This window comes from Epinephelus moara, chromosome 16, assembly GCF_006386435.1.
Source record: "Epinephelus moara isolate mb chromosome 16, YSFRI_EMoa_1.0, whole genome shotgun sequence".
In the NCBI taxonomy this organism is placed as follows: domain Eukaryota; kingdom Metazoa; phylum Chordata; class Actinopteri; order Perciformes; family Serranidae; genus Epinephelus; species Epinephelus moara.
In genome coordinates this window covers 23,777,881-23,803,281 of record NC_065521.1, presented here as the reverse complement: position 1 = coordinate 23,803,281, position 25,401 = coordinate 23,777,881, and the positions used below count along the sequence as shown (strand labels likewise).

At 41.9% G+C, this 25,401-nt stretch overlaps 2 protein-coding genes across 4 annotated transcripts; both read right to left on the bottom strand.

The window, feature by feature from the left end:
* Window positions 1-4,778: 4,778 nt before the first annotated feature.
* On the bottom strand, window positions 4,779-9,617 carry rbm15 (RNA binding motif protein 15). The gene has a single exon (XM_050065000.1). The coding sequence runs from the start codon at window positions 9,446-9,448 to the stop codon at window positions 6,896-6,898; it is 2,553 nt and encodes an 850-aa protein (XP_049920957.1). The 5' UTR covers window positions 9,449-9,617; the 3' UTR covers window positions 4,779-6,895.
* A 3,607-nt stretch (window positions 9,618-13,224) lies between these two features.
* Window positions 13,225-21,966, bottom strand: alx3 (ALX homeobox 3). Of its 3 annotated transcripts, none has more exons than XM_050065047.1 (6): window positions 21,725-21,966; window positions 21,297-21,451; window positions 19,062-19,377; window positions 14,963-15,237; window positions 14,704-14,829; window positions 13,225-14,546 (listed from the first exon to the last, which is right to left on the bottom strand). In XM_050065047.1, the coding sequence occupies exons 2-6, from the start codon at window positions 21,441-21,443 to the stop codon at window positions 14,160-14,162; spliced, it is 1,251 nt and encodes a 416-aa protein (XP_049921004.1). In that variant the 5' UTR covers window positions 21,444-21,451; window positions 21,725-21,966; the 3' UTR covers window positions 13,225-14,159. The 3 variants fall into 3 exon arrangements, with proteins under 3 accessions (XP_049921004.1, XP_049921005.1, XP_049921006.1); XM_050065049.1 differs by having other exon boundaries at window positions 13,228-14,507; window positions 21,725-21,962; XM_050065048.1 differs by lacking the exon at window positions 21,725-21,966 and having other exon boundaries at window positions 21,297-21,541.
* Between the last annotated feature and the right edge of the window lie 3,435 nt (window positions 21,967-25,401).

The window sequence follows — 25,401 nt, the reverse complement described above, 5'->3', positions numbered from 1 at the left end:
AAATCATTTTTATGGCCCTCTGGTAATGTCTTAAACGCCACTGATAATGACCTGAGTTTGGTTTGATGGTGTTGAATCTTATGTTTTTTGTTGCAGCAAATGCATTTATGGGTAAAGCACTGTTTTGTCACTACTCTGGCTCCCGGATTTGTGAACTGATAGTTTAGAGAATATGCTTAACCAATCATAGATATCCTGTTCCAAGTCCTTAGAGTTCATTTTTAAGCCTTGTAACAGTGCGCAGTCAGCTGTAATAAACTGACATGTGACTCAAGTCTGTGCTGGTTTGATTCAGACAACTCGGAGCAATAAATGCACTGATACCACGCTGACGTCTATCTCTCTCTGCAAGGAAGACACTCACAAGTTGCATCATCTTTAACATGTTTTATTGACACATTTTTTAAACACAGACATGAAAACACAAAATGATTCAACTATATTTTTACATTCATTTTCACCTTGGGTTTAAAAATGGACACATCAAATACTTATTATTTCACTTTGGTAAAAAAAAATTTTTTTACTGTCATTACAGTTTGTTAATGTTACAGTAAACAGGTTACTTACAGTAGATGACACCTGACGGGTGGCGTGGAAACACACTGATGCAACAGCAGCAGTCCTGAAGAGCTCTGAATGAGAAACATACAAACATATTTTAATCTTGTCAGCAGTTTACATGTGAAATGATTTGAAAATGATTGTGCAAATTAACACTTGTTTTTATAAATTTATATGATGATTAGGGCCACAACTATTCATCATTTTCATTGATGAATAATCTCTTTTATTTTCTCAATTAATCGATTAGTTTTTTGATCTATAAAATGTCCGAAAATTGTGAAAAAATATTGATCAGTGTTTCCCAAAGTCCAAGATGACCTCCTTTAAATGTTTTGATGGTACACAACCCAAATATATTCAGTTTACTGTCATAGAGGAGAAATGAATCAAGAAAATATTCACATTTAATTTCTCTTAGAAATTACTAGCACTGATTAATCAGTTATAAAATTATTTGGCAATTAATGCAATAGATGACAGCTAATCCATTAATTAATTAGTCGTTCTGGAACTAATGCTGATCAACGCAATATCTAAGTGAGTGCTTTATGCTATGATAAACTGCTCTGCACTCAGCATGGAGAACATAATTAAGGTGTGAAATTGTAGTTGACACATTTTGTGGCTTTAATAGATCACTGTGTTGTCTAACACTAAGTTAGGTGATCTATCTGACAGTAATGCATGAGCAAGTATAATGACACGAAATGTGCTGAACTGAGGTGATAATACAGTGCCATATTTTTTACAGAATGTTGAGATCTCAAACTAACACTGGCACAAAATTGGCACCTTAAGAACGGATCATAGGTAACAACCCTTGTTTGGAAATGTGGTGACACTTTGACTGAACTCTGTATAATTAAATTTCCTACTTTATCCAGATGGAGGTCAATTAATTTCACTAATAGCCTTCAAAATTTGTGTAAATTTTAGAATTCCTTGTTTCGAGAAGGTAAAGTGGACCTATTTTCTTTAACGATTACGTCATGTACAAAATTGCCACTTGTAAATCAATCAGTCATGCAGTGTTACCTTGAATTTGTGGACAAAACCTTGTTTTTCTCGCATGCCTTCACAGAAAATGACAAACATGGTAACTCATCGATTGATTGAAGGCCATTGAACAACAGCAAAACTATATCAAAGCATACATTTAAAAACTCTCACACAACTCGTGCAGTATAATCCGAGTCTCATTTATCCAGTCCTATACTCACTACTTCCCAAACACATGCATTTTTGCTGAAACTTTTACTTCAGTTTTAAATCGTAATGTTTTAGCGAAAATGTGTGTTTGGGAAGTAGTGTGTGTACCACTGGATGAATGAGACTTGGAATACAATGTGTTGTGTGTGAGTTTGTAAACGGATGTTTTGATATAGTTTGGCTGTTGTTAAATGTGACCCTGAATCAATCAATAAATCAATATGTTCGGCATTTTCCATGGAGGCATGCGAGATAATCAAAGTTTCCCTCACAAATTCAATGTAATAGGGCATGACTAACTGATATACAAATGTTCATTTTGTGGGTGCAGTATTCCTTTAACACTTTGTTTCAAGACAAAAGCTAATATCTCATTTTAAAATGAAACACTAGAGAACACCTGACCAAGTATTGTACTGCTGCTTGATATATTGATTACTAAAATTCTAATTGCATGCCTCTCTAGGTTTGGTTTGACACTGTGGCAATGTGATAAATAGCACATGTAGCTGCGTAAACATACTGGAATTAATGTAAAAGGCATTCTGCTATCAGCAAAGTATTAATGAATTGATTTTATTTTCACAAGCTACATTTTAATTACAAAATGGTGGCCTATTGGTGGATTTATAAGCTCAAGGACTGGGCTTCCTTTCAGTCTCACATTAATATTCTCCACTCCATTAACTGGAGGTTATCATTTGTGGCCTGCAGACATTAACATCTCCTAATGCAAAATATAGTTATGTGCCAGTAGCCATTTTTTCTATCTCATTATTGAACCTTTAAATTACATTTTGCCTGACTGATATTGCTAATATGGGCTTGAGCGAGAACTAATCTAATAAAGAGGTCTTTTAGCAAGATGTGTAACATTATCTATGATCAGGAGTTGCTTACTGACAATGCTCAACATAAATAAATGTGTCTTAATAAAAGACAATACATGAGCTTAAAGCTGTTTTTGCCTGCCATGAAAAAAATGGGTCTTTATAACTGAGCCTACACCAGTTTTCTGACAGACTACATTACATTAGCCTTTTTAACCTGTCCTGTAGCTTCTGGAGATTTGTCTTTAAGTGAAAGATAATTCTCATTTGGTTTAACATCTCAACTGAGGCTGCAAAAACAACTAAATGTGTAGGATTGTTTTTATCTCACCTACTCAGAGGGTCCAACAGCTGCAGCAGGTTAACTGTAAAAATTCTACCTTTTACATCAATTTAGTAATGAATGTAAACAAACACCTCTGCATGAGTATATTTTTCAATGAGTATACATTCTGGTAGTAAAATGTGCACTATTTAATACAATTAATATCATTTTTGTTTTGCTGATTCTCAAGCTTGTGATGGGAGCAGTGCTACGTGCAGTGGGTTGTTGTGGGCAGTAAATGCTCCTGTTATCTTTCACAATAAGCATTTTTCACTGAAGACATTTTGACTTGTCACAGCAGGAAAAGCCCAGGTGAAAATAACGAAATTCACAATGGCTGAATTACATTTGGCTGCATTGATTTCAGGTTCCTGCTATCGTGCATGCTGGCTCACAGTCACTCTCTCTGGAGCGCCTGAATACAACCGTGCTTTTCCTACTGTGACAAGTCAAAATGTCTGCTGTGAGAAAGGGCTATTGGATTAATGCCAGTTGCCATCAGCGGAAATAACCTCAGTAATGACTTTGGCTGAAAACCAGTGTGCTATTATGCATTCGTTATTGTAAACATGGTGGTGTTGACACTTCATACTTACCACTGCTGCCTAAGCCACCGATACAGACCTGGCAGGCAGCACTTCTTCTCTGTACTCACCCTCATGTTGTGTCTATACAGCAGTCGTACAGTGATACCAGCTCTGTCCTGGGTGTCTGATGTGCATGAGTGTGACTTGTCAGGTAGACTGTGAGAGGAAGGCAGGAGCTCCATGTTCCTCAAGATGGCAATGTTTCTCTAGTGAAGTAAGGGGTCCTTCTCAGCACAGAACACAGCATTTGCTTTCAAACTACTATGACTAAACTGGATGGTAGGAGGAAATGGAAAACTTCTTTTCCTGTTTAAAGTGGCCTTAAACTTATAAAAGGGCACTGGCAAAATAAACAGGTCTCCTAGAAGAATCTGAGGGAGGGCTTGTGTCCGCGGCATGGACTCCTTCCAGCAGTGTCAAAAAGGGTAAACAATCTGGCCTGTCGGTGTGTCATTTCCATGCTGTAGCAGAACTCAGACGACGATGGAACACAGCTTCAGCACAGCAGACATGCGTCTTCACTCGTCTCCTCGGAGAGGGTTCAATCAGAGGAGAACACAAAGACGGGGGCAAACAATATTCCTAGCTGAGGTTTGGGCCAGTCCTCTTCCCTGAGCCAAACATTAAGTCAAATCAAATCATAACTGGGCAAAGTATGATACAGACAAATCAGCCCAGTGGTTCAGCTTGGCCTCTGCAGTGAGACAGCTTGAACTGTTATGGAAATTTCGGAGCGGTGTCACCCACAATCTCCCGAGTGGAGTGTGTGACGGTCGGTGATGGGATTTCCTCAGCTCCTATTCAGAACCAGGAACAATGCACATGAAAACCTTTAGAGTAATGAGCAGGGAAGACAACAGGAAACCGGCACGTGCTGCTGTTTGCTCCTGCTCTCGGCTCCCGAACTGCGCCGCTGTCTGCACCTGCCACCGTTTCACATTGCAAACTGGCTGTAAACAAGAGGCAGCGGAGGCTCCTCCATCCCGATCAGGTGTTCACATGCCAACAGGAAACGTTGAGGGTGTAACAGGGGATCATGGGGGAGTAACTTATGATGGGTCAACTCAGAAGCTCAGAGCAGGCCTGCAAGCAAACAGCGATCCTCACACGACACGTGGGTCTCTCTTCACTGGTGCTAAACAAACTGCATATTGTCTCCCTTCTCGTGTGCAGAAACACAATTTCAAGTGACAACTCCTTTCGAAACACAATAAGGCATGGCAGCGTGTTTCTTCAATTCACTTCCATCGAAGAAACATGTTTCCCTTCAAATGAACAATTTATTGATAATCGGTCACATTAAGTGCCCAAACGCACTTGCAGGTATGTGAACAGCTTCGCATGGGCTCTACGGATTTTCCTTTCCCATGACATCAAAGTGTACATTGCTCAATTTTCCACTTAAAACAGAAGTCAGCACAGGTGCAGATGGGATACACAACTTAAAAGTTGCCTCATTAGCGAGGACTCACAAACACCTTCTCTGCAGAGGTTTTTCAGCCCTGCGCTCGTCTCCTCGAGAGTCCAGCGTTGAAGTGGGTGTGATGTTCACATACATAACAGTTTTCTGACATATTAATGTTTTCAATACAGAATAAACCAAACTCAGCAAATTATAATTCGGGGTGGGTTACTATTGCATGACAAACATACAATGGCAAAACAAAATATGGTAAGTAGGCCTTGGTAACATGTCAGCAGGCGTGAGAAAATACTGTCCAATTTAGACCTCTACAATTCTGATTCAAACATAAACTGTTATAAACTGTTAAAGTATTTCTAAAACTTTAAAATGACACAGACCTACTTACTGAACAAACAGCAGGTTTTACTTACTTTGTACCAACATTTTACTGAACTGAATATTATCAATCTTGGAGGGCCTACTGGTTTCAGAGCAATAAATGAAACAACACAAAACTCTCTAAGCGTTTTTATCCATTACTACTGTAGTTTTTCATAGATCACGTTACACAACCATTTCTAAGGTGGGGATGCACAAAATAAAATATGAAGTAAAAAATATGAAAAACATGTTAGTATTTGCTTACTATGCTATGCGTATTGTGTTACGGGCTGTTCCCTGGGCAAAAATCTCACATCTGTTAGTATTCGGCATTCCACATTAAGTTGACATTTAGTTTTACCAGTGGACACAGTTCATTGTCTATCTTGCATTTTGGTGTTCCAATATTGAGGGACACATGATTAGAGATACGTCAAAATCCAAACCATGAGCCTGAACATGTCTTTTTTTCAAACAAAAGTCACAACATAGGTGACTGAAATGTGTGAGCTGTGTCTGGAGACATTTTATATAGTGACCTTTTAAACACTGTCCAACTTTGAGAACAAACACAGGTAGGCCAGTGTGAGCCCATCAAAATAAAAAAGTGTCGCATACCTCTTCTTCAGTACAACACGCTCCATTCACCAAAAATTTTAAGCCTCTTTTAAGCTATCTTGTTGTGATCAGGGTGGTTAACTCATTAAAGCAAGACAGATGAAAACATCAAGTGATTGGCGTGTGATGCGCTGGAGAAAAGCTATACGACATGTTTTGACCTTCAAAATGTTACCAGGAGTCTTTTTCCTGATTAGCTTTGTACCAAACCGTACACTACACCTTAACCCTTAATGCAAAAATGTCATGCTCATCTTCGTCTCCATCTCCATCAAAAGTGATTATAGTAGAAATATTATTGCACCGTAATTCAAAGCTTTGAAAAAGGATGTTTTCTGATCCCCCTCATGTTAATGCCTCCACAGGAGGTAGACACAATAACACCTATACAATCTAAGGCAGCGCAGTATAACAGCCCAGACAGAAAAATGACCTTTGTAAAGCTTGTAATTTTTCAGCTTTTGTTAACACTGCGTCAGGGAGGTGTGGCTTGTGAGGCCATTGTTTGTGTTTTTATTGTAGTGCAGGTGTTATTGTGTCTACTCAATGCATTTCTAAATGATCTGGCTCTTTTCTTGCAGTAGAGTTGGGTAGTTAAGATTTTAAACCTGTAAATGAAACAAACATTTGTTTTCTATGTGACTTAGCTCTTCTTAAATGAAATTTATTCATCAAATGTTCCTCATATTTAACTGTTTTACTGTATTCTGTCTGAATTACTGCAGGTTTATGACTCTGTGAGCAATTCACACACCCTTTAAAAATGATTTCAAAAACACACATCCTTTTAGTTTTGAACGAGGGCACTGTTTGTCCTTTTAGTGGATTACATGGCAACATACAAACACTCAAGAACCATACTAGTGTACCCCATAATGCAGAACACACAGCATGCAATAGTTACTGACATACAGCAGATTCTTTTTTTTTTTTTTAAACACCATTTGAACTTAGTGTGTTCTGATTTTTTTTTTTAAGATGCTCCACGGACCACAATCATGACCAGATAGTCCTCTTCACTTTTAGCCAGAGCTTTGGCAGAAGAATCCAGGAACTGCTGGGAGAAATCACAGGGAGGGAAAGCATGAAGTACCCCTGTGTTGTCTTTATCTCTGCTCCCTCCCACAGGTAGGCTGATGACTCCAGCTGCTTGTTTTTGGTTGAGGTAGGACACCAGGTTGCGAAGCGGCCGCTGAGTTGAAGCTGCAGGGTCAGACGCAGATGAATCCTCTGTGGTCCCAGGTACTGCCAGCAGGATGGCGTAGCCACCAGGACCCGCCACCTTGATGCGCCGGGACACCTCGTCAAGCTTGGGCTGGTCCAGACGAAGACGCTGGGTGATCTTTAGCTCGCTCACCTGCCTCCCTGTTGTGCCCTCGACAAGCAGGTCGCTGGCTACGTTGTGGTCGCCCTCCAGCAGGTGCATGTTGGCTGGGAAGTTGCTGTTCTTGAGCAGCAGCATACCTTGCCAGGCCAGACTTAGTTTGGTGCCGTCTTGTTTGGACGGCTGGCCTCCCTTAGAACTGCCCTCAGAACGCTCTCTCTTGGCCGGCCCCTTACCACCATCGCCTGCTTTGCGCTTTCGCTCTCCAACTGCTGAAACGCCACTGCTTGAAGGTCCCTTGTCAGAGAGACTCTGGCTTTTAAGTCTCCGTTCTGCCCCACCTCTTTCCAGGCTGCTGTGGCGTTCTCGTACAGGAGAGGGTCTCTCACCCCGAAGAGGGCGCTCTGAGTCACTGAAGCGCCCTCCATCTCTGCTGCTACCTCCAGGACTGCCATCTGGAGAAGCACGTCTACGCCGTACTGTCCTCTCAGTGCTGTCAGGAGAGTGGTCTATGTGGCGTCCGTCCTCCATTAAACGCCGTTTGCGAGCAGGTTCTCGTCCCTGAAGCTCTCGTTCCAACGACCAGGGCTCTCTGACTCGCCGTTCACGCTCCAAGTGCTCAAGGGGTTCAAAGGGTGAGGCGCGTACCCGCTCACGAATAGCTGGGTTGGGCCACTCAGTTCCAGGAAACAGCTCTCTCTCCCTAAAGTGAAGCGGCGGTGGAGTCCGTTCTCTGACCCTCAGAGGTTCAGGTGTGGCACGGTGGACAAATGACTCCGCCACCATGTCAAACGGTGGTATTGGGAGAGGCTGCAGGAACTGCTGCTGGTAGCGATGCTCTGTGTCAGCAAAGTCCACCCTGAGTCTCCTCTCAGGACCTCCCAGCGGGAAGCCCCTCATGTGTGTGCATGCTGCTTGTGCAGCGTCCAAACTTTCATACTGAATGTAGGCCCAAGTGTCCCCCTTTCTATAGTCAATGGTCCTTATTGTGCCAAAGCGATCAAACTCTCTTGCCAGGGCAGCCACAGGAACCCAGGGTCCAAGTCCACCCACCCACAGGCGTGTGGTGGGAGTTGCTTTCCCATAGCCTATCTTTATAGGGTTGTGGCCTACTATTTTGCCAGACATACTAAGCTTAGCACGGTGGGCCATGTCAAGATTCTCAAATTTCAGAAATCCATATGTGCTGGTTTGTCCCCGTGTGGGTCTTTTAATGTCCACTTCCGTTATGACCCCAAACCTGTCAAAGGCTCTCCTCAGGTCTGCTTCTGTAACAGTTATGTCCAGATTGCCTAAAAACAACGTCCTATTAGCTCTTTGGTCATCTTCTGGAGATATAAAATCCTCCTCACGAAAAGCTGCTCGCTCTGCAATGAAAGCAGGACGTGCCCTGGCTTCAAACAGTGCAAACTCTCTGTCCCGCTCCAGTTCCCTGGGCAGAGGGGGCGGCGGGGGCGGGGGGAGCCGTCCCAGGGCCAGCTGCTGCAGCCGGTAGTCTCTGTATCCAAGCCCGGTGGGCGAGAGAGGTCTCTGCAAATGTCTATGGCTTTGAGCTGCACCGTACAAGTCTCTCTCCACAGGGGAGCGGCTTCTCCTCCTGTTGATGTACACTGCCTCGATCTTTAGCGGCCGGTCGTACAGCACCAGCCGTCCCCTCGCGTGTTTAGCAGCTCTGGCGTCCTCCGGCTTTCTGAAATTCACAAACGCTATCCGTTCGTCGTTGCTACGGCTTATCTTTACGCTCACATCCCCGAATTTTTTAAATTCATGAAAGAGTCCATCCTCTATGTCTTCGTCGCTCAGCTGGGTGCCGAGGTCGCTTATTTTGAGGGTTTTGTACTCACTCTCGGTGCTGGGCGGCTGCACCCGCGGCTCCCCCCGTGAAGTGGTCCTTGGTGAGGCTAAATCCAGCGTCAGACTCAGGTTGTGGTTTTTACCGACGGAGCTCGCGGCAGCAGACTGACAACTGTGATTATTTCCTGTCCGGCCGTGCCCGTCGAAATCTCTGTCTCTTTTATCGCCGAGCAGACTCCTTCTCGTCGAGCCACCGTCGCTTTTGGTCGAGCTATTTCCATTATTACTCCCACTGGAAACAGAGAGAGCCCCCATTTTCTTGCTGGTCGGGTGGCATCCTCCCCTGTCTCGAATATCGTCCAAGGCCCGGGAGCGTTTTTTAATCGGCGACCGCTCTTTACCTTTCATCTCAGTCCACACGGAGCCGACCCTTGGGACGCCTGGGGTTTTTAGTGCTGTTTCTGCGAGTGGGTGCAGAAAATTACTCAAATGAAAAACGGATTTATTCACTGACCCTGCGGCAAAACAACAACAGTCGCCATTTTGTAAAGATTACTGTGAAGGCCCGCCCCTTCGCCCTGATTGGTTGAAAGAGTGGGTGGAAAACTTTAAAGCGAACGTCAATCATCCGCTGAGGCATTTACATGCAAATGTTGATTTCAATTTCTGTATCAAAGTGAATGCGTTGAACAAAAATAACTATAAATAAAAATAACACATTACATGTACTGTGGTTCAACACAAAACACTTTCTGTTGCCTGTTATCAGTCAATACCTCTCTGACACGGTCTCACAACACTAAACATAACAATACTAAACATTATAAGCACAATAACATCGTATCATATGTTTTTACCCATCTCCAGTCAAATTACTTCACTGTCATGGACAGTAGATTGTTTCCATTTTATTACTATAAAAAATTAATCTAAAATTTCACAGGAGGGGAAACGAAATGACCATGGCGCAGGGAGGGAGAGAGAAGCTTTTTACATTAATACCACAAGATGGCAGCATTTGAACAGTAGCTCGAAAAGCACAGTAGCACATAAACCCTTAACTAATCCTTAAAATGACCTTGGATAGGCTTAAGGCCCTTCTACTATGTGGACAAAGCAATAAGTCACAATGCATTTTCTCCTGAGTATAAAGTTGGACAGCTCCCGTCATAATTGTTGGACTTTTGTATAGATTAAAAATGTAATTAACCGCATTTTAAGTCAATAAGTAGTTAATTAGCCTAGTTAGGTAGGGTACTGTAGGTTAATTGGATAGATTTAAGGCTGGAATGTCAAACATATGGTCCATGGACCAGAACCAGCTCTCCAAAGGGTCCAATCCGGGCCACTGGGTGACTTTGCACACCTAATATTGACTCACTTGAGAAGGTTAAGAGGTGTCAGGTGTCAGGAGCAGGTTAAATAGCAAGTAGCCTACTTACTGCTTCAGAGGCTTTTCAACCCTGACCAGGATACAGTTCTTTGTGTGGTCACATTTAAAGATACTGATCACTGTGCAAAATATTGTCGATCAGCAGCTTGTTCAAAGGAAGCTGTATCAGACTTCTGTCTTCAGACAATACTGGTGAAACCCTCGTGCTAGGACACAGCCAAAACTTTTGATTTGTAAAATGGTTTGTCAGGCATAGAATAACTTGGGGGAAGAAAAAATTAACTTCAGGCACTCATGTGTGGAGCAGAAACAAATGCATAAGAATGAAGTTAAAAAGCCTTTATTCAAAAAACATGGCTGCTTACATTAAAATCTTCACCAGGGTGCAATGTCAGTAATGTTTGTATCAGAATTTTCTTTTTTCCTTAACAGTTGTGGAGACGTGTCACTTTCAGTATGGCCTCTCATTGTAATCCATTGCTGTCACCTACCTGTGCTCACTTATTAATCAATATTGAGTGACACCCCCTTCCAAGCTTATAGAAATGTTTTGCTTGACTCCTGTCCACCCTTTTGCACCCTGACGAAGACCTTAGGGTGGACCCGTTTTCTTGAGTATTGTATAATAAAGACAGTCCTCGAGCACACTGATACCTCATTCTCCATAGAATAACTTAACCTGCTTCATCAGTAGCTTCAACTTTAGTTTGGTTTGGTGTGGAAATGTATGGAAAAATGCACACTTGGTGCCAGTGAGAAATAGACTGATGGAATCTGGAAAAACTGATCCATAATGTTGAAGTTGCACAATTTTCATTGAGACATCTCAGGCTGTTCACCATCTGTTTTGTAAATGGATTATTTCTTTTCAGAGTGCACTTGTACAGAGAAAGTGGTAGAAAGGGAAACATTTGGAGGTGTGGTTATATATAGGTTATTATGCAATGGTTTTACTGGTCCTTGAACCATGAACTAAAATGAGCTTGGCACCCCTGATTAAAGGGGGCCAACTTGGTTACCTTTAGATACAAGTGTTTCCTTTTGGGAAGTATTAGTTGAAAGTAAAAACAGAAAACAGACTACTGTTCTTTGCTTTCCTTGTGTGTTGTTGGACCTACTTACATCCATTTCTGTGTCCAATATTTGTTTGAATCACGCTGAAATAAAATAACATGTCACTGTTCTATGAACCACTTTTTGCCTTTCTGGATATGTGCACACTCTACAATTAAATTCAAACAGTCAGCTCAGTGTGACACTGTTTTTTGTTTGTGTGGACTATGAACCTTTAAGGAAGTTCTGCTGATAAATATCTGGAAGCAGCCAAATGCTTCATGACAAACAGTTATGATCTTGCTTCACTCCACTGTTTGACTGTGTTACTGAGTTGGCCGCACTCTGCTACCACATTGTTTAGCTTAGCGGGACATGTTAATGCTGTCCGACTACTTCAAATCAAAGGATCTGTTGTGTCACAATAGCTGCACTTCAAGGCCAAGATAAATCTTGTTGAGATCAAAGCTCAGAACAGTGGCCAGCGGGCAGCTGTACAGATTTTAATGAGCATTAAATCATATTTTTTGTCCATTAATGAGGCTGGGGGTATAGTAATTTCCAGGCTCTAGTGACAGTCTTCACCCGATGACCCTTACACACAGAGTGATGTAAAGTTAATAACCTCCCCCAGCATTGTGCGCTCAACATTTCTCATTTCATTTTCTGACAAATCACGAAAGGCCTCTGCAGCCTGATATATTGAGCTGATACAGATCAAAGTTTATGCCACACCACTGTAACTTTAATGACAACTTAATCCAAACTTATGACCACCTATTGTGAGATGAGGTAATTAGTTTTGGTCCTGTTTGTAAGTGGAATAAACCAAACTGCAATTATGATATTGTTAGTTATTCTATTACAGCTGTCCTGACAGTGTTCAAGAGTTAACATATCATATTCACTAAGCTGCTGAGTTTCCTCCTTTGTTTATGGACAGATAGATTTGATTAACCTGCTCCCTATCTAAAAATAAATATTAAAATTGAGCGCTGATCCACCATCTGCCATTTCTTCAGCTTTCCTAAAGATGGCCATCTCCTCAGTCCCTTATCCCTTCTGACAGGTCTCCTTATCTTCTCCACTTAATCTGGGATTTAATCAGGGGGACTATGTAACTGCAGTAAGGGCTGCCGTCTCCCAGGGCCTGGCTGGAATTTGAAGCTGTGGGTGTGGAAAGTGTTTCTGATGGGTTTGTGCATTCTTCTATTGGAACCACATGTTAGTGGCTCGCACAAAACCCCGGCACAGACTAAGGGAATGGCAGCTGATCCGCCCCAGCATGGCTGTCATGGTGGAGCGAGCAAAAGGGAAAGCAGAGCCAGTTTATTTGCCCGTAAGCCATGTACATTTCTGTGGAGTAAGTAGAGCTTGGAAGGGCTTTGTCCACCAGTGGAACTTTCTTTTTTCTCAATTCAAGTTGCATTCTCAATCTCTCACAGATTTAAATGTTTGCACATCTGACATGAATATGCTGGTATTTAGTAATTTGCACCAGATGGGATGGTACCATGCAATTCAGTGTTTCCTTGACAATAAAGTAAATTGTTTGGGGTAAAGCACAACAAGGAGATTTCCTGAAAACAATTATTAGGAATGTGTTCAGAGTGTGAGACTAAGTATGCCACGGGAACATATTTATGGCATGTTCTTAAAAAACACAACACATGAATATGAATATGAATATGTAATCATTTATAAATAAAAGCAGAAAGCAGATGAACTGGCTTCAATGGATAATATTACCAAAACAAAACACGCTCTGGGCCATGGTAACAACCAATTTCTTCTACTAAACTGTAAGTCATTACTCAGTTGGTCGGGTTTACCGCTGATGCCAGATGTGAATGAGAAATGCCTCAATGTGAAGCCATCCTTCTGCGGGAGGCTCTTTACTTTATCATCAATAGTGGAGTGCGGTTGCTCAGTTAGCTTTCCATTAATGAACCTGCCACTCGCTCCTGATACATGAGGTGCCACCTGAAGGCCTCTTGAAGCTTGGCCAAGTAGGCTGCACACATCTCTCTGAGCACGTCCCAGATACAATGAAGCTCACTTCCCGCACAGCAGAAGTCTTTGTGTTTATGGCAACCACAGCCTGTGAAGCATTTTTGCTTCACAACCACATTCCCAGTTAAATATGTGACACAGACGTTTGGTTGGCTCTCGTAGTTATCATGTCAAGCCTAAAATAATTCCGCCTGAGATCCTTTTGTTCCGTTTTCTTAATCTGTTTTCCCAAAAAATACTTTCCTACTCAATAAAACAGAAGATTTACATGGAGGCCTTTATTACTGGTCACACTATAAAGCACAACAGACAAAAACAAAACAATGATGAATATGATAATTACAATTTTTACATGCTTAAATAATTTCTCCTCTTTGGTCTCAGCATTCTGATATCAAACTAAAACTGGAAACAATAATGTTCCTATTAATACACTGGGTTTTCGTGCTAGAGGCTCAAGTTTCCCACAATGTTCATGAAATTCATATTCCAACATCTCCTGAATTGTGAAAAGTCCCCATGTCGGCTTACATAAATGTTAAGAGGAATTATTTGAGTCATATGCTGAGGTGGGTGTGTACATCGGGGACTGTGTATGGGTCAGGAATGTAATATGCTTTGGCTCAGTCAGTGCATAATGGGGAGCTGGCACTGTTGTGGTCATGTAGGCCAGGAGAGGATGCTGCCCGGCTCTTTGGCTTTCATCCGCAGCGCCACGAGGCCTGTTGGCTTGTAGTCGGTCTCAGGCCCCTCGATGGAAGGGGGCCCGAGGCCTCCTGGGAAGCTGTGGAGTGAATAGAGGCCGTTGATACCCGGATGGTGTGATGGGTGGTGGTGGTGAGGATGGCTGGGGGACGCCGGCATGCCCATGAAGCCCTGCAGATTGCTGTGGGGGTGAGGGTACGGACTCATGCAGGACGAGGGGAGGGAGTCGGCTCCTAGGACGCAGCCAGCACCTGAGCCACCGCCTCCTCCTGAAGCCGCCCCGGGCCACAGGTTGCCCTGCATCTGGACGTGGAGACATTTAGGATAGGACAAATTTGGAATCTGATGGAATGAACATGAAAATGCTTTGCTGTGAAAACCAAATCAAGACAGTAACAGGAGTTGACCTTGAAAATGAAATTAAATTCTCACAGTAGGATCAGTAATATACTAAGCATATACTACTATAACGTGTCATGTGAGCTATGCAGTGGCCTACCTGGTATGTATCGTGGCGAGGGAGAAGAGAGATATCATATGTAGCAGCAAAGTGGTTGCGGACTTCCTGAATCTTCCCATAGCGTTCCCGTTTCCTCCACTTGGCTCTACGATTCTGGAACCAAACCTTTCAAATACAAAAATACAGCACAACAGGAAAGTTTCAGAATACGTCTTGCTCAGGCCATAAACTCACTTTTGCTTATAGTTATTATAAAATAAATCAGTGTAAAATAAGAGGTAGTCGCCCTGAAACACACCTGAACCCGAGCCTCTGTGAGCTCGGTCCTCAGGGCCAGCTGCTCGCGGGCGTACACGTCAGGGTAGTGTGTCTTCTGGAACACTTTCTCCAGCTCCTCCAGCTGAAAGGTGCTGAAGGTGGTGCGATTACGCCGCTTCTTGTTCTTGCCCGATAAGTCGATGGAGTCGGCGATAGAGTCCCCCTGTAAACCGCTGCCGGGCTCTTTCAGCTTGCCACAACAGTCCGAGCCAATACCAGGGTAACCCATGGTCTTCGGAGTTCCTTTCTCTCTGACTGAGACATGGAGGGCACACGGAAGATGGTAGACAGTTTTATATATCTCAGAACTGACACACATTCATATGCAAATTCTTATATTGTGAGTTCATCAGAATGAATTTGCTGTTTGACGATTTTAGACTGCTGTTGGGTTGTCTTTAATGATTTTGCAATGCATTTTTCAAGATTGATCTGTCAAATATTTTGTGTAATCTGTTAAGTGTATTGGTCTGGAGCCCATTGTTGTTGCTACCCATCTTGGCCAAGACACTCTTAACACATTGATTTTTATGAAAAATTTATTCTTTAACTTAATCAAACTTTTGTGGTAAAATAAAGGTAAAACAAAATACATCTTTTTAAAAATACATGGGGTTTTGTAGAGTTGCAGAAAAATTGCGTAGGACCCCAAGACACATCACAAACAAATCAGCATCATTTTCCTATACAGATAACTCACTAATATGAGGATGAGAAACATACAACTTTTGTTAAGAAAAAGCCGCAGCTGGAATTTTCTTTGCATGTGAGGCAACAGTGCAAACAATTGAATGATCAACCACTCCCATTTTCACTGGCAGAGAAAAAGCCTTTTTTTTAAACCAGCACACTTTCATCTGGATATGATTCTGGCACACAGTGGTCAGATTTTAAGACTAACACACTAAACAGAGTATCACATCAAATATTTTGTCTGAAAATCCCTTAATCTCTTGCTTGTTTTCTGTTTCTCAGTTTGATTCCCAAACTACCATAAGAGGCTGAACTGTGAGACGTCTGCGAAGACCAACACACAACACTAATGCGGCTGAACAGCTGTTTTAATTTGATTAAGCTCGGAAAACCCATAGTGAACCCTTAGTGAGTTGGTTTGAATTAAACCCACAAGACAATAAGTATAAAACAAAATTTGATTAGTTACATTTGGAAATACAGAAAGGAAATGTTTGGGTTCACCTTCCAAACAGACACATCCATTTATTCTATGGGAAACTTATTGCGGAGTCGATGTCAAAATATTCCCATTAAGAGTAAGAAAACTCGGATACAGCGCTGGATTATATGACAGATTTATATCTGATAAAGCAGATGATTGTTTGAATAAATAATACACATTCTGCCCTCCACATTCAGCACTGAGGGGAAATGTGAAAGCATTATTTCCCTTCCTGTTAACAGACCATGGAAAGGGCTGTTCCCTCCTGCAGTGTTTGGATGTTGTTGTCCATGTTCATTATGCTGAACCCTGAGCTCCAAAACAAAAATCACTCTGCATCTATCTGCAGGCACTCACTCACTGGGGGCAGCTGAGACATTACTTTGCTATTCCCCTAATTCAATATGGGGCCCAACAGAGAGCACTTTTCATTGCAACATTAATTTCCTCATGTCCATTAGATCCCACCTCACACCGCAGTTCATGCTGAAAATATTCTCTGTTAGGATTTCAAACTGGGGCCGCAGGACATTGTGTAGCTTTTACCCTGTCAAACACCCACATCCGCTTTGCCTACAGTGTGACGGGAGATATAGGTGAAATGCAGGAAAAAGCAAATAGAGTAAAAATTCTAAATGTATGGGAATATCATGCTGAGAGCAAAGGGATAGATTCTAACACACTGAATAGTCGTGGTGGAAATTTAAGCTTGCTCTCTACATTGAGGTTTTCAATGTGTGCAAAACAGTCTTTAAATCATATGTTTCATCCCGTTTTCTTAGGGAAATTACAGTGTTCACTGGGTTTAAATTCATCTGCTACAGTTAGTATGGCAGACGAAAAACAAGAATGACAAAAATTTAAAATGAAGCAATCTCAGCCTTTAACAAAGGATTAAATTGTGAACTTGAGTTTATGCTGCTGAGTTCACAAAATAATTCAAATAGTGTGGAAGTATTTTATTTTATTTTATTTTAAGGAGATAGGAGATGTATGTTGTGTGTGAAGCATATTTATATATCATCAAGTATGAATAAGGTAAGAAATGAATTGTGACTGTGGGTATATTTTGTCTGAGATATATTGTGGCGCAAACATAAAGACACACACAAAAAAAAACCCCATCTCCAACAGGAAGCATGTAAATCAGAATTTAGCAATTTAGCAAATATAGTAAGATTAGCGTGTGACATTCAAGCCTTAAATCTCCAAAATTAGTTTTTGTGACATTCTGACCCCGTTTTGTAAAAATAGTGAAAAACTTTTGGTCCCTTTTTGTTGGAAAAATGAAAGTTTATATTTTAAAAATCAAACAATTTATTATGAAACTATTTTATAAAAGTCAGCTCACCCATTAATTAAATTTTGCAAATTTTGTATTACAAGTGGAAGACTTGAGTGCAAACACTGATACAAACTGAATTAAAAACCTCAAAGTGTGAAGATGGTCGCAGGGGTTTTAAATGCCTGTCCCAGCATCAATAAACTTTCCTCCCACTGTAGACAAAACAGGAAGATGCGTGCGCCTTTGAAGGTTAACGAAGCCAAACTCAAAAACACACAAAGAGTAGTACGGGTAGATATACACACACACACACACACACACACACACACAGACAAACGGTGTATATGCTGCACATGCATACATGCAAAGCCCTGCTCCCTTAGAGTAACATACCCGGAAATTTACAAAAGAAATTAAACTAACACTGAACTGTCAGTGCACAAGTGAATGCATGAGTGTGTGTGTGTGTGTGTGTGTAGGAGTGTGTGTGTGAGGCATACAGGCCTTTTCTTATTTAAACCCAATTTAAAAGAAAAGTAATAAAAGTCCTCTCTCAAACAAGACAGCTGATACCGTTATCATAACCGTGGAAAAAAACTCTATTGGCTGTCTTTGGCAGTGACATGAATCAAGCCGTTGTATATTATTCTGGACACAGATATCACAAAGACCTTATCAGCGCTCATATCCTCTGTTGCTTTGCAGAATCATCAACACCAATAAATAAAGTGAAAGCCCACATCATTTCTTCAGGCTTCGGTTCAACATATACAGCCGTTACTTTTTTCCCAAGATGGACATTTACAGGCTGTTATATGTGTCAGCCTTTGAGCGCACGCCTGCTGCAAAACTCAAAGTCGAATCTGGCGTATTTAACATTTCAAAAACCTTCACATGAAGAGAATAAAGGACAACTGAACGGGAGAGGCTTGTGGTTAAAACACAGAAATATTAATCTGAATGTTTAAAGGCTGATGCTTGACTAGCAGCCTAATGACACACCCAACTTGCTGCCACGCTGACCTTTAACCTCTCTCGCTTTACATCATGGACTGCCAAGTGAAAGAAAACTTGCTGACATTTTTATCACAGCTGTGCTTTCATTTGCATAGCCAGTAAAAATCAGTGGACACTTTTGTATAATTATTAGTTGAAATGACACAATTACAAAACCTGCAAAAAAATAAAATGAAAAATAAAATGGCTGACTGGAAAACTGAGTCACTGAATATGTGTCATTTGTTTTATAAAAATTAAAAAAGGCATTGCAAAGGATAAAGATTATTCCCATATTTTATTCCTGCATTTATGTCTTTTTTTATCCTGTGCACGCCGCTATTTTAGCTGAAATACACGAAAAAGCAAAGAATATGTTAATGCAGGGATTGTCGTCAGCACTTAGGGAATTTTAGGCACATTTTTTACGCCTTAATCATCAAAATCTGCAGTAAATTATCAAACAGTTATGCTTTGTTTTTATAGTTCAGACTAATATGAAAACAAGTAATGATAATCTGTATTACTAGTGTAGTTGTTGTCCCTGATTATTGGTCAGTTAGTTGCCCCTATTTGTTTCTTTTCTTGTTGTAGCACATGACATAAATTTCTCTGACTCACTCTCCGAGTTGCTCTCATAAAACGCCGGCTTGCCGCTGATCCCTGTCCCCTTCTGATCCTGGTTTATACTGTCCAAGAACTTGCTGTGTTTGGACGGTGAGGCAGGCGGGTTCGCCGAGGCAGCGCCGTGCGTAAAGTCCGCCGCAGCATCACCAAACCTCCCCATGGCGGCGGCGTACAGATCCCCGCGCAGGCTGAGGCGGTGAGGCAGAGGAGGAGGAAGGTGCGAGGGTTTCTGCAGCTCATCGCAGGACAGAAAGGAGCCGGAGCCGCCGTGCTCCAGTCTCGGGGAGTTTTCTGGCGTCCTCCTGCTGGTCTGCGGAGAGAAAGGCAAACAACTCTCCGTCTCCATCTTACGGATCCAGCAGGCAGCATAGACAACAGCGACTGGGCGCTGATAGTGTGGGCGCCCGAGACAGAGACAGTTTTTTTTCTGTTCTGTGTTCATGTCAAGTGGGTGGGATTTAACAGATCAGAAACAAAGACCCGTGAAACCCGGGTTGGAGTGTGTGTGTGTGTGTGTGCGTGTGTGTGTGTGTATGTGTGTGTGTGCGTAAGAGAGAGAGAGAGAGGCGTGTGTGTGTGTGTGTGTGTGTGGTGGGGTGTCTATTACAGCATCCAGCAGTCTGATATAATCCGCCAAAAATTCAATCACGTGTGGTTTCTGTCCCTCCAATTAACCATTTAATTCCTATTTCATATATTGTTATGGGCCTAATCACCAAATCAAGCAGGACAGGAGAGGCACACACACTCACACAACACTTTACGCACGCAGACCTGACCGAATAAAACAAAAACACACATTTTAACTGAAGGCCACGATGACACTGTCTGTTACTTATTCCTTTTTTTAATTTACTTTTTTATATAGCTAGCCTTCTTCATTTAATTTCGTGTTACTTTACTTGATCTCATTTCCTTTTATTTTACGCACTCGGGCCTAAATGTTTTCATTTAATATTCTTTGTCACACTGAGTTGTTCTTTATTTTCATTTAAGAAACAATTCTGCATGCATTCAACTAATTTAACAGCTCATGTATTATTTTTTCCCCATTCGATCTCGATGCGTTATTATGGTGCCAACAAACATATGTGCCCTTCTGCCTCTAAATAAGAAAAAGGAAGGCAGCGAAAGAATACATGTCACGAATTAACAAAATCACTGTTGTGTGACGCATTTCTGACTATTAAAAAAAGGCTAATGCAAAATATGAAAAAAAGTAATGCAATAACAAAGCATGTGGAAATCAGTTCAAGAGACTGCAGGGGTAAAAAAAAATTTAAATAATAAATTGGACACAAATCCACACCAAACGTAATCATTAAATATGATAATTAGTATAAACAAAATGCACTTATTTAATTTATGTATTGGCAGCATGCACTCACTGTGATTTAGGCCTATTACTGTCGCTGTCTTTGTTTTGGACTCATGCAGATTAAAGACCGTCATTTTCGTTGAAAATGCGTCGGCATTCATTAAAAAAATGTAACGGCACACACGGCTTTTATCGTATATATCCTGCAGTTACAGGGCTAACTACAGCAGTTTTGGATTTTGGAGTCTGTTATTTAAATAATATTAATTTAAAACCAAAAAGTTTAACACTGTAATGACAATTTTTAATTTAAACAAAATAATTACTCCATCGTCAATCTTGAGAATAATGCAACACCCCAGAAAACCAGTTTTAGGCCGAGATATGGGTCATCATTAATATAGGGAACAAACGGATTAAATAGAAAACACTAATTTTCTGACTGTGCCAATGTGCCTGTTGACATTTACAGTATAGCTCACTTCACCGTTCCCTTGTCCTTCAGCTCTAAAGTATGGTGCTGATTTCCTGTGGTTTTACTGAATAATCCTGAATGTCTTTTAGAAATGATGGAAACAGCAAAACAATAGTTATGAAGGTCATAACATTCCCCTGCTTGCGCTGAAATACAGTTTTAATTAATGCAATATAATTTAAATCTTTGTGGGGGTTTTACTTGACAAACTCACTTGACAAATGTTTTGATAAGAGTCAATATAAAAATAATAAGTACATCTAAAGTAAAAGCAGAAAAATATGCTTCGTCCGTGACACAGAGCACGAAATGTGTTATTAAACCATGCAGCTCAAAACTGGATATCCTCAGAAAGAGAGCAGGAAGATAAAAGGCTTTTGATACTGACATGTTATCTCCGATCTAGACAAACCTCGTCTAAACACAGTGCACTTACCAGGTTCAGACACGGTACCGTTGGTTTTGGGGACATCTCACCATCTCTCTGGATACCTGAGGCCGCACGCTGCTCAGCTGATGGACAAGTGTGTAAACACGAGGTCCATTTGGGCCGAGAGGCCTCATAAGCCCCATTTGATTCCATTTTGAGCTCTGAAATATCAAAGTGTCCACAGTGCACGTTACAGATCCAAGTGCAGGGGGGAAAAAGGCAGTGCAACAAGAAATATGGAGTTAAGATGGCATGTGAATGATGGCTCCAAGTGAGCTCAAATCCTTGCTTCAATCACTATTTGTGCAAAGTCTCACTTCAGAATTTGACAAATAGAGAAAAGCCGGGTAACCTAGCAACAAAAACAGGCATTAATAAAGCAGCAGGAAACGTTTTAATTCTAATTCATACTCCAATGTGCAGATAATACTCACAAACTACATTCCTCTCTTTACCAAGAGACCCATAAAAGTGCAGTCAAGAACAAAATCAAAATTCCAGTCTTCATCTGGACACAAATTGCAAAGACATGGCTCCGTGCATGGAATAGGAAGAGCTCCTTCAAGTTTAAAATGATTAGTGACCTTAGATATAAGGCCTAATGACATTTATGTGTAACATGACTTAGATTAACATGTTTAAGTCAGTAGAGCGTAGAGGCTTAAAAAGACCGCGCTGTCATGTTAATCACAACCACAATGCCACCTTTCATACCCTCCCACACTCTGAGTGTATTCATCCCCGTAAACTTCAGCCTGCATGTAGTTGCCAGCATTTATCAAACTGTCTGGCTGACCACCATTAAAAACCTCATAATTCTGTTAGAGGGGAGTTTAGGTTTTTAAGATGTACACACAGGGGGGGGGGGCACGGATATGTTTCTCAAATCTCGTGACAAGCATGTCCTCTGTAGCCCGAGGCAGCAGAGCACTCTTGGATTCGCGAACCCAGCTGAGTAAATGCATTCCAGAAATGTGGGCAAGAGGAAGAACGCTGCGCTATGATCTCAGAGCCGCCGCAGGTAACAGTGTTTATATGAATACTGCATCAAGAGAGCATAAGATGTAGAGGATTATGGGTATGTTATTTGCTGAGGAATCAAAGTCTCCTATGGGTCTGTGTGGACGTCTGTGTGCTGTGGTTTGTTTAATTATACTTGGAGGGGGGGAGCCCATTCATCTATATACTGAAAAGTCCAACTTCCAGAGAGCATTGTCCTTTAGAAAAATAAGCACATGAACTTAGACTTAGAGATGTGTGCATTTAATCTGCACCCATGCACAAGAAAAGAAGCCATAATTAAAAGCAGGAAAATAGCAGAAAATAGCATCAACTCTCTGTCCATACTGTGACCAGCTCCACTCTATGCTCCCCGTGGTCCTAAACCCTTGTCCTCCAAACCTGTCCTGGGCATGACCCTGCACAGGAAATCAGTTCAGCCTGTTGGGAGTCCCAGGTCTCCCCCAGCCGCCTCCCAACTCTGGGCACAGACAGCGTGGATAAAGGTGACCCTGCACTCTCACCGCGCACCCTGCAGCCCTCAGGCTAGAGAGTCACTTCCACCCCTCCCTCCTCCACTACATCCTCTCGACCTGGCTGTCAGTCTGCAGGGCTTTGTCACACCCTGTTACACCTTACATCCTCTCTCGTACATACCAGCTTGCATGTGTACAAACAGATACAACTGTCATCAAACCTTCTTTATTGCATAAAATCCCACTTTTTAAAGTTTATATATAATTTAGTGATGTTATAATAGTGAATAAAGTGTATCATGTGTGTAGAGAGTAAACAAAGATCTGACCTTTTCCAGTGACAATCTGTGTGATCCTGCAACAGCATGTAGATGGAGACGTTATTAAGCTCGACCTGCCAGAGGAACACTAACACAGACAGCCAGCTAGAAAGAAGAACAACTCTGTACTTCATACAAGCTGGCGGTCTTTGTCTGGCGATCACCGCCTGGGGCCTTTCCTCTCACGTACAGGGTGGCGATTCAACCTGAGGTTTGCATTAGAATAGGAGAAGGATAGCTAATTTAATTACCCGCCATGAATGCACAGAGATGATCCCATATGCAGAGCCAGGGCTCCTCTCAGAGGCCTCCCTCACATCCTCCAGTCTATGTCCAGAAGCTGCAGAGCCAGCTGAGGGTGTGATTGACAGCTGCCGACCCCGGGGTCAGCCGACAAGAGAGGTGCATTCTGGGAAGCTTTAAGCTGGTCTGCTGTAGCAATGGGGGTTGAGGTTTCTCGAAAGGGAAATGGGAAGTGGGGTTGCTGTCCTCTGTCTGACCTCGTATGAGGCGTCATGGAGCACACTGGAGCCCAGTGAGTGTTAGAAGCCAGTCAGGATCCACAGCCACAACACACGAGATGAGCCGGGTACGTATCTGTCAGGAAGACGGAACAAAGTTTCTCACAATAGCTGGTTGTTTTACTTTGAATTTTACTGTATACATACTGTATATTATTTAATGAAGTAAAGATCAGGGCAGCACTCCAATTTCACTTTCTAATACTGCCACACGAAAGGACGCCAGATCTTTACTGTAATGTTGCATTAAGGTTCCAGCACCCAATCCTCAGAGAGTCAAGTTTTTCTTTAAATACAATTTTCCACACTGCTCTGACAGATCATAATACATTAAAAAAGGGAAAGATTTTTCATATTCATTTCACCAATAAAAAGATCATGACACATTACGCTACTCAATTAACCCCCTGAAGATCTTTAAATCAAAGGACCCTGATGTTTAACAGTGCGGACACACTCAAAATCACCAGTGCTGCAGCCTTAGTTTATTAAATGTTGGACATAGCTAGTCTATGGTTGATTTATCACAAACGATTTTCTGCTTTAACACATGCTGTGTGTTGCTTTTTCACTGTAGTTTTAGAAATTGGGAGCACTTATTTCAAATCCAAGACAGAACTGCCATAAAGGCTCACGAGGCCCAAAACAGATGACCTATGAAAACCGCCACTTCACTCTTTTTATTTCTTTAACTTTTTCAGCATAGATATAAATGCAGCTATTGTGAGACGCCAATGAAACAGGATTGCACTGCGGTATCGTATTCCTTTAACCCGGGTTGCCACGGCAACCAGCTCCACACAGGTGCTAGCTAGCTAATGCTAAGTCATGTTAGCAGTTTAATAAGAACACTTAACCTCTTTTATATTGGTCACAGGGAGCTGAATGAGGGCTTACTCGACACAGTAGCTAATGGAGAGAAACGCTGCGTGTGTGTGCGGGAACACCAGGTTATGAAAGCTCAGTCTGTCGTGATAAATGCCTCTCTGCTAGGACTGGCTCCTAATGAAGGACAGACTGCCTCGCTCCCTACTCACAATCTCCAGGAATCCGTAAACATGCACCTTAGCAAAACCATCTGGACGCATCAGCTCAGGCCCCGATACAGCAGACACACGCCAGAGCTAAAAATAAATAATCCCTAAATGTGTTTTAAAGCGGACCGGGAACCGTGGACGGAGAGCGGAGAGGCCCAGTTGGGCGGTGACGCATGCGTAACGGAGCAGACTGAAAAATAGCAATTTCCGTTAAAACAAATTTATTGTTAGGCCGTTGCTTTAGCTAACCGTCAGCATATGTGGCTAAATATTAAATTAAATGTTTTATTGTTCAAATTAATAGCTATAAAGGCCTATCAAAATCCCACTTTATCTAATCCAGTCTATTTTAGGTAACCTGAGATATTGAAGTCAAACATTAGCTGGCTGGTAATCACCGTCTTTATTGACGCAGGTTAGAATAAGATAACATCAGATTAGAGATGGTCAATAAAGGCTATTTCCTTGAGGTGGAAGAACAGCCTACATTTTTTGGAGGCGTATATTTGTTTGCATTGACCATTATTGGCCAAGGTTAAGGTTGGGGTAATAAATTAGCCTACTTCTGACATAGCCTACAGATGGAAAAGCAGGACGCATCCGCAGGACGCATTGTTGGATCATTCAGCGGTGAGTAATTACTATAATCTTATTGAATGATGCTGTTTTTGTTGCTTCTATAACATACTCCAACACTGTCCGTGACCCGAGGTCTCGGATTGAATTAGAGGTGGTCGCGCAGTGATAAACAGCACTGA

Coding starts and splice junctions, on each gene's coding strand:
- rbm15 (XM_050065000.1), bottom strand. CDS start 9,448: ATGAAAGGTAAAGAGCGGTCGCCGATTAAAAAACGCTCCCGGGCCTTG.
- alx3 (XM_050065047.1), bottom strand. CDS start 21,443: ATGGAATCAAATGGGGCTTATGAGGCCTCTCGGCCCAAATGGACCTCG. Junction 14,830..14,962: donor TCACAGAGGCTCGGGTTCAG/GTGTGTTTCAGG, acceptor TGTATTTGAAAG/GTTTGGTTCCAGAATCGTAG. Junction 14,547..14,703: donor CTCGCCACGATACATACCAG/GTAGGCCACTGC, acceptor TCATTCCATCAG/ATTCCAAATTTGTCCTATCC.